At 34.8% G+C, this 9,505-nt stretch overlaps 1 protein-coding gene across 1 annotated transcript; it reads right to left on the bottom strand.

The window, feature by feature from the left end:
• Nucleotides 1-3,793: 3,793 nt before the first annotated feature.
• Nucleotides 3,794-7,872, bottom strand: LOC149023479 (electron transporter, putative (Protein of unknown function, DUF547)). The gene is made up of 10 exons (XM_089144013.1): nucleotides 7,547-7,872; nucleotides 7,385-7,435; nucleotides 7,139-7,255; nucleotides 6,439-6,897; nucleotides 5,901-6,346; nucleotides 5,708-5,807; nucleotides 5,552-5,611; nucleotides 5,356-5,445; nucleotides 4,583-4,702; nucleotides 3,794-4,461 (listed from the first exon to the last, which is right to left on the bottom strand). The coding sequence occupies exons 1-10, from the start codon at nucleotides 7,589-7,591 to the stop codon at nucleotides 4,159-4,161; spliced, it is 1,791 nt and encodes a 596-aa protein (XP_089000139.1). The 5' UTR covers nucleotides 7,592-7,872; the 3' UTR covers nucleotides 3,794-4,158.
• Nucleotides 7,873-9,505: the final 1,633 nt, after the last annotated feature.

Genomic DNA, 9,505 nt, shown 5'->3' with positions numbered 1-9,505 from the left:
TTTGTTTTTTAATTTTTTTTCTCAGCCTACTTTTATTTAAGTAAACAAATGGTGCATTAATGAAGAGATCGATTCTGCGTGATGGTATATTTTGTAAAACTTGCATCTCCAATATATATAAATCGTCTATTCTAAAAAAAATCCAAGAATTATTTTCTATACCAAATCTTTTAAATACAAATTAGAATATTACAAATATTAAAGAAAGGAAAATCTGTCCAGGCTCAAACCAGTAGGAAATATATTTTTTTCCAATGTGCGTGCAATTTCTAATTGATTCCATCGAGTAGTTTAATAATTTGGATTTAATTTTAATAATATGGAACTGGTTTGATTTGTCGGCCTCTTATAATAGTTGAAACCGAAGGAAACCAATGGATTTGAACTTGGCATTGGCTTTTCATTTTTGTCGATCATGAATGATATTGTTTTTTTTTTTTGGCTAATATGAATGACATATTTTATTCTTTCCCTTTAAGATCTTTGCAAATTAGAACTCATATGTTCTCCATGCCTCCTTTTAAAATCACAATTTAAAAAATAAAATAATATATGGATGGAATTTTGCATACAATTCTAAAAGAGATAAGCCGTGAAGCGGCAGAACTACTTCTTATTGAAGATTGGTATCATTAGGACCGAATCGTTAAAACCGAACCGCACCGGCCCGTTAAAACCGAACTCAAATCGCACCAAATCGAAACCGGCCCAAAACCGTTATTTTGCACAAAAAAGTTTACCCACTTAAGAACCCAAAAGCAAAAGGTAATTTTTATCTGGCCCTAAGGTTTGATATATGTTATTATTTTATTTTTTTTTTGAGAAAATGAGACTTTATATTCATATAAATAAATAAAATACAAACAATAATACAAGATTAGGTTCTAAAAAATCTACGACCCTGTCGCTCTTCTACAACATATTGAGAGAGCTGAGTAGGGAAAGAGAAAGGATCCAACAAAATTTCTTGGTCCGACGTTGCCAATCCAACTAAAAAATCCGCGCACCTATTAGTCTCCCTAACACTATGCACTAAAATATACTCCTGAAACAAAGATCTCAAGTGAAGAATATCCTCAACAATGTGTAGTATCCCCCCAATGTGGACGGTAAGTACCCAGTAAAGTCCTAATTGCCACTTCGGAGTCTAAATGCACCAAAACCTTATTGCAGCCATATTGCTGAGCAAATTGCAAGCCACACCGAATTGCAAGCATCTCAAAGCATGAAAAACACCCACATTAGCACAGCCACCAGAACAAGCAAAAATAACATCACCTCTGCAATTTCAAGCCATAGCAACATACCCTCCAATATGTCCCCGGAGAGAACCGTCACAGTTGATCAGAATCCAAACCCATGGCGGTGGTAACCAATAATGAACATAACTCTTAACCTGGGCAAAAAAAACCGAAATACCCCAACTAGAGAAGAATTGTCTCTGTCTCTCGCAATCCTCCACCACTAGCTTTGCAAACTGAAACCGTAAACGGGTCACTCCGAGAGCCCTTCTGAAAGGTACGATTATTCCTTTTCTGCCACAAAAAGTAAATCATGGTAACAAAGTGAATCGTCTCAAATCATTCAAGCTATCGGATCCCTTGAAATGCTCAATGCACCATTGCAAGGCATCTGCCCAAGAGAGAGGATCAAGATTCTTGAGCCCATGAAGGATCATGAGACGACTCCAAACACCAAACGAGAAAGGACCAGAGAAGAAGATATGAGCATGTGATTCTCCTACCGATTGGCATAACGAGCAAGTTGGGTCAATATTCTTACCCCATGAGATTAATCGGTCCTTGGTATATGTTATTTGTAGTCTCAAAAAACGATGACTTTCCATCTGCCTGCCCTGTGTTATAGAAAAAATCAATTTGAGAACAAATTATCACTTATAGGACCAATTTGTCTTTATTATTATTTTTTTTAATTTAATTTTTTTACATATATACCTCCACCTACCATGATAAAACTCATGATTCATCTTTTAGTCCAAAAATTATAAAAAAAATCATAGTATTCAAATAAATTTTAAAATATGAACAAAATACCCTTATATGTTAAAATGATTCAAGTACCCCTTAGATTAAACCCTATTTGCAAAGTAGAATCTTAGTCAAGATGGATATAGATTCCCCATTCACCCATCTTTTTCATCTCCATTTAAGGTTAATCTGTAAATAGGATTTAAGGCTTTAAGCTAAGGGGTACTTGAGTCATTTTAACATATAAGGGTATTTTGGTTATATTTTAAAATTTATTTTAATTTTAGGATTTTTCTGTAATTTTTTTACTTAAAGGGGAGTCATGATTTCATGGCAGGTGAGGGTGTGTGTAAAAAAATTAAACTAAAAAAATAATAAAGGCAAATTGGTCATAAAAATTATAGTTTGTCCTTAAATTGAATTTTCTATAGCATAGGGGAGGCAGATGTAAAGTCCCAATTTTTTTGGACTAAAAATGACATAAACCTAACCTTAGGAGTTCAGATAAAAATTACCCAAAAGCAAACTACCCATTAATTATAGTTGTCCAAAATTCTGAAAATTTTGGAACTCATAGTTTATTATTTATGTTAATATAAATAGAGTAAAACTAAGTGATCAAGATAAAATTTTACATGATTCATTCAAAAATTGTCCAGTAAAAAAAGGAAGAAGATTATGATCCTATCATTTTCTTTTATTTTTTCTATCCCTCTCAGCTCTTCTTAGGAGACTATAAATAATTACAAATGAAATATCATACTTCGAATGGACTATGGTAAAAATGTCCATGTACCCAAAAGGATGCCAAAATCACTACAATATTTTTTTTAATTTTATAAGTCAACACAATATTGTATATTGCAACAACTCCCTTTTGTATTCCTTCTATTCATGGAATCTCCAAGTCCACATAATATTGCATATTGTACCAACTTCCTTGTATACATTGTTTATATATGGAATCTCTCAATCAATGCAATCTTTTCGGACGCTTTTAGCCGTTCAAACGGGCTCTAAAACATTTCACATGGTGAAAATTGGTCTTCACTGTAACCGTTTAAATTTGTCTTGACCTTGAACTAGAACAATAAAAGTCAAACTGATCAATAGCATAGAATTAGATCAATCAACACCCCTAATTAGCTTCGATCAGACAACTTACCACCCAAAGAGATCAAACTTAAGCACACTCCAATGCTTCCCAGTTCAATATTCCATATTTTATTTTCGTTTAGCTGTTGTAACATTCTAATTTGATCGAGTAAATTCTAGTTTATAATTGAATTCAATGTAAAATTAATATAATTATCATTCGAACAATCCTTAAACAATCTCTCTCCTCTCTTCTTCATCCTATTTTTTTTTCTCACACAAAATCCGAATGATAATATAATTAAGATAATTAACTACTATATGCAACCCAATTGAATCATTCATAAAAAAAACAATATGATCATTTTGTGCGAGGAAGAAAAAGATAAATCCAAAGGTATGTTTCCAGTGTGCACAGAATCATCAATAGGTAGGTTTTTTTTCCTTTTCAAAGGGGATATGTGTTGGTATTTGATCGCAGCCATTTTTCCTTTTGCCTAACTCATATAAACTCTATTGAGGCAGCCAAAGCATTGGGGGGGGGGGGGGGGGGATGATAATCCAAGATGGCACACTTTTGATATGATTTTGAAATGCATTCCCAGAATCCAAACAAGTAAGCTATTTGTGTTTCTCATGCATTCTATAGTTCCACTTTTATGGCTATAGAAACAACTATTTTTATCTTGCAATAACGCAAAATGACGTAAATAGCATTCCAATATTGCATACCAAATGCCACATTATTAGTTTTCTTGTTTACAAAATTTCCCACCATGAGTTTAGATACAATTCTGGTGTAACAAATATACAAACATTGATGACAAATGACTCAACTTTCTTGAAAAACAATGTTTTCACTATAAGGATCACCTATAAATTCAAACACTCCATGGCCATCTATAGGGTTGTTGTGCATTGTTTTGAATATTCAAATAATAGAAACATGATTTTTTTCGATGTTTGTATACAATATAACTATCATCTTCCAAAGAATATTTAAAATGTCACTTCCTTCTTTTCTTTTCTTTTTTTAAGAAATGTCACCTATGGTGGCTGCAAGAAGGGAGGAAAACTACACGACCAACAAATACTGAAACTCAAACTCATATGGTATCTTATCAATGACATCTGATAACTTGCTGTTTACCCTAAGGCATTCAACCATTGATTTTCTTAGAGACCCAGATGCTGGTAATTGGTGGCAGATCCAATCAACTAATGTATTGAAATTGGTAGCAAAATCAACCATGTTTCGAAGCAAGAGCTCTGGGATTAAGATCTTTCTTGTGTTTGTCACCACTATGGAAGCTTGTAGGTACTCCAACTTTGATTTCTCCAACTCAGATGAGATACTTTCAGCTGTGTATATCCTTACCTATGCACACAAAAAATAATTTATTTTGATACGTGTGAAGACATAAAAGATTAGGGAAGAATAGATCGTCAAAAAGTGTTAAAGAGGAAAGAGAATGTGTGAGAAAACATAGACGACTTACAGCTGGAGAAGAACGAGTCCCACAACATAGAGCAAATGTCACATTTGGCTCTGGATACTCAAGCCCATAGATACTCCTTACCATATCTTCTTTGTCATCCATCTCACCCTTCTTGTAGACCTGTTAAGTAGGACATTATTATTTAACCCCCAAAAAAAACATAAAACCTTATTTGAGGGGTTCAAAACCTCAACGGAAAGATACAAAAAGCGTGAATTAGTAACACCCCAATAGATCTCCTTTTAGAACATAACAAGTTATTTTAATTCCCCTTATCTTACTAAAGGATTTACTTTAAGATACAAGTATTACAAGGATTTTGTGAATAAATGATTTGGACCGTCGGACGTAACACATCCTTGTGTCATTGTAAATTACAACTTTTACTCCACCAGTGTTTGTTGCTGGTCCCAAGCTAGGGTAAAGGAGGATAGTTGGTGCATTAGGATGGAGGTAGGCATTGGAAAAAAACCAACTAAACCCTTTTTACATGGATTCGACAACCTTATATATTTAATATTGGCTCAAATAGAACGAATTGGAAGGCAAGAATCCATTTAGTGACCTCCATTTAGTTGGGACAAGGCTTTTTGTTGTATTGCAAATCATAATTTTCAATAGAAAAAGAAAAAATGCATTGCATGTGTCAATAGAAGAAAAACAAATTATGCTATTGTCATACTAAAAGGGCAAAAGAGTATGATAACATATTATTTGAGGCCATGAAGAATGTTAATGAGATAAACTCATGTATCAAACTTTAGTATACTTACATCTTTTAAATTGGAACTTGATCGATGCCTCAAGATGAAATGCTCTATTGCTAGAGCATTTATTTTGTTGCCTCCAATATTCAATGTCGCCTAACCCATAACACGTGAATTCAGATTAAGATTAAAAACTATATTGCTAGATGAGATTAACGTAATGATGACTAGAGGATGATTAAGGCTGAAGTAACTAGTGTACCTTGTTCATCAATGTTAGGAGTTTTTCTGTACTTGATGGCACTCCATATTGAAGAAAACCCTGAATGCAATGTAAAAAGCAAATATATGAGATTAAATCAATGAGAGCACTTGAACAGATATATAGGAATGAAAATTGGATTTGATCATACTATACATGCATGATGCAAGCATTGTACATATTGATCCAAAATGCTAATTTCTGTTGATAAGTCAAAAACCTCAAGTCCAGCTTACTTAAGTTGTTCATTAAAACCCTGCAAGTCAAGAGAACAACAGTAATAAAGGATGTGTTTATCAAGTAACTAATCCCACTTAAGCACAGATTATGGCAACGATCTATAACCTACCTTAGCTTTTGCAGTAAAGGAACAGAACTGGAACTTGAGATGTTTTTCGGGTCCAAGGAAGTTGATGTGAATCTCACAAAATTCTTGTATGGACCAATGTCTCTAGGAATACAGTCTTCAACATCAAAGATGCCATATGGGTCTTGCTGTCTTGATCCCTTTTCTAATGAAAGGCCAGATTTGGAGTTCAAGCTAACATCAGCTCTGAAACTTCTGGATAAGGATGAGAAATTATTAGACTTGGAAACCGCACCGGCCGCCAACTTCTCTAGCTCCATTGCTCTTGATGTTCTGATCAGTCTTACAAAAATAAAGATCAAACATTTCATGATATTCTCAGATAGCTTGTTTGCTTGCAACTTTTGACCAGTTTCTTCTAATGGACTTGAATTCGATAGAGATTTTGTCTTGAGTTGTGTTGAAACCTCTAGTTCATGTTCCATTGGCTGAAGAGATTCATTGAAACTTCAAATCATTAGAGAAGAAACTAGTTATTAGTTTATATCTGAGCATCTGGTAGAAGAAAATTGTGGCTAACCTTTGATGTTGATTGCTTCGGCAATAAGGTGGGTGAAGTTGGTTTTTGTATTCCACTTTTTCTTGAAACCTTGTCTTGAAATCTGCTTTCTCCATTTGCAATAGTACTTCCTTTCAAATCATCATCTCTGTCCTTTTGAGTGCTTATGTTCTCATTGTTAGAGAAGTAGTCAAGTGTGTAGTCACCCTTAATGGCTTTGCTTATAAAATGTAATGCCTTTGTGTCAACTGCTTGCCTTTCAGGTATCCGTTTGGGAAGAGGGGTTGGATGCCTTGGTGGGGAAGAGTACTGTCTACGAGGATTGATGCTTGGGGTTGCATGTTGCATTTGTATGGATTTTGATTCCTTGAAGGTCTCCTGCTGCTCCTGACTTAAACCATTCTGAAGACGGCTTATTTCGGTTTCAAGTCGAGTTATCTCATTCTCAACCATTGCCAATTCTGCTAAGAGCTCCTTGGTCTGCAATTCATTATATGTACAGTTCTGCTCAATTTTCATTAAAACACAAAAAAAGTGCTAGGCTTAAGCACAAAGTTGCTTAAAGCATTACACCTTGAATATCTAATTTGTAATACTAAGGCAGTTGTTTCCAGCTAATTATAGACAATGGAATGGATCGTAACCAATTTGATAGCCTATGGGCATAACTCAAAGACCTCAACAAGAAAGTCATAAGAGAGGTGGAAGTGGAGGTCATCACCTTATGTGGAAGGAAGCTTGGGATTTGAACAGCAGAGCCAACCTGTCGATTTGCTGCATGTTCTAAAATCCGGCGAACCTTTTCTTCCCGATCAAGCATCCTCTGAAGCATAGAGACCTAGTTCATGCAACATAATCATCATCATCTTCTCAAGGCTTGACAAAGATGAGCATGTATGTAAGAGAAATGAAAACCCAGAAACGATGCAAAAAGTTAATTGAGATTGCAAAATAACAATGCAACTACCTCATTTTCAAGATCCTCTATTTTCTGTTGCCCGTTAAGCTTCCTATTTCTCTGAAATTTGAGAAAGATGATAGTATCATGAGAAAAATATAGCTGTAAGATACCCATATATCATATAAAGGAGCCGACGAAAATTCTGGAGTTCTTGTGGTCTATACATACTCTTACAGAGAGAGGATGTGCCGATGCTTCGGCCTGATCGGCCATTAACGAGATGAAAGAGTGCAACTGAGCTTCAAACTAAGATAACCTGATATGAGCGGAAGGTGGAAACACCATGAAATGGCATGCTATTTGTCTTAAGGTATGGTTGGAGAAGAGAGAAGACTTGGAAAGCAAGGCAGTGTCAAGGGTCATTGTTGCAGTTAGATTTGGCAGGAGAAGAACTAGTTGTGCTTGGGAAGATGAGAAAGAGCTTTCAGAAGAGTCGGTTTGATAGAGTATGGCATCATTCAACTGGTGCTTTGGGTTTCCGTAACTTGCAATTGCAGTTTTGGGTAGTTTCAGTAGTTAATCTCTCTCTCTCTCCCCCATATTTACTTTTTGAGTTTTAGTGTGTATTTGAAGCTTAATTATTAATTAAAATCTACAAGAACTACCAAAGCACCAATAGCTTCTTCATAACGACTAATAATTTTCTTTTCTTTTTTGAGTTTTATTGTGTTTTCCGTAATATGCATGATGGTAACATCTAATTAGAAAATAGAATCTTAATTTATCCAATGAACTCTAAAATGAAATTAAGGAGTTGACTTGATTTTTTTTTTCTTCTTCTTTTTCCCTCTCTGTTGGGTTTTATGGCACCTGTACTTGGAAGTTGAGAAGATGAAATCTTGGGAGCTAAGGAGGCATAAAAAAGTGATGGGGCTTTGCTCAATTTAGCTTTTTCTTGTTAGGTAGTCATTCTCTAGTGCTTGTTTACCCAGAAAAAGATATATTCCACTATTTCAAAGAGTTGAAACAGTGAATAAGAAAAGACTCTGCAACTACCTTCTTTCCCTTTTACATTTGTATAGTTAGAGCTCTCAAATAAAATTGTTTCATTACTTTTACAAGTGTTGTTTCCAATATTTTATGCATTAAAAGTTTCTATCGTTTCTTTAATAATTTTTTTTTGGGTAAACTTCATTTATTTAATACAGAGGAAACCTTAAAACCCTAATTCCTGCAGAATTATGTACATGCTGGATAAAGACAAACTCAACCAAATCAAAGATATAAGTTGAATAATAATTACAAGGACCTACAAATATAAACACACCCAACTCTAACAATCTCCAGATTTTCTTTAATTCTGCAAGTGAGCTTAGGAAGGCTAGTGTTATTGTCAATTTTGCACCCTCTATTATTATTTCTAGTTATCCTCACAATTATATGGGGTGTCCCATGCAACTCATCACAATATGGTGTGACTTGATTCTACTTCTCCTATTCTTGCAAGGAAGGGTATCAATTAAGTACCGAAACTCATATTGAATTGTTTCAAGAATTGTATAATCCGACTTTTGAAACAATAATGGCGTTATAGTATGGAAATAGTTTTTGGGTTGAAACATCGATACATACCAAAACCAAGGTTTGAAATGTTAGTTGAAAATCATGTGTCGGTGGCTGGCGGCACCACCAACATGACGACATTTCGGCAACTTTTGATGGTGGAACTTCGGTAAAAATGTTGGAGTTACTCGAATCTTGTTGCTGCTTCACCTTTGTTTTCTTCATCTGGAATTGGATGTCTACAACTAATCTAAACTGATATGGGAAATTTGAAGATCAAACTCTGCAATTTCATTGACTTAAAGACTGAAACGAGATCCTTGCAGACCATATATCATCACAATCTCTTTTCTGTTGTCAGACATTGTTTCTACTATATATATGTTTTAGGGTATCGATTCTTTTCCCTTATGGTGAATGATCTGTTTGTATAATTTAGGGTTTTCTTTGGTTTTGTTTGGATTTTGAATTATTGATTTTTGCTTGGCATTTTTCCATCATTCTTCATCGTGCTTCACCTAAAATGAGAGAGAGAGAGAGAGAGAGAGAGAGAGAGAGAGAGAGAGAGAGAGAGAGAGAGAGAGAGAGAGACAGGAGAAAAGAGTTGCAGCGGTGAGGGCTATG

This window comes from Hakea prostrata, chromosome 2, assembly GCF_041222555.1.
Source record: "Hakea prostrata isolate BN-2017 chromosome 2, UWA_Hpros_2, whole genome shotgun sequence".
Classification (NCBI taxonomy): domain Eukaryota; kingdom Viridiplantae; phylum Streptophyta; class Magnoliopsida; order Proteales; family Proteaceae; genus Hakea; species Hakea prostrata.
The sequence above is the reverse complement of the archived record's forward strand: the minus strand, read 5'-3'. Positions and strand labels throughout refer to the sequence as shown.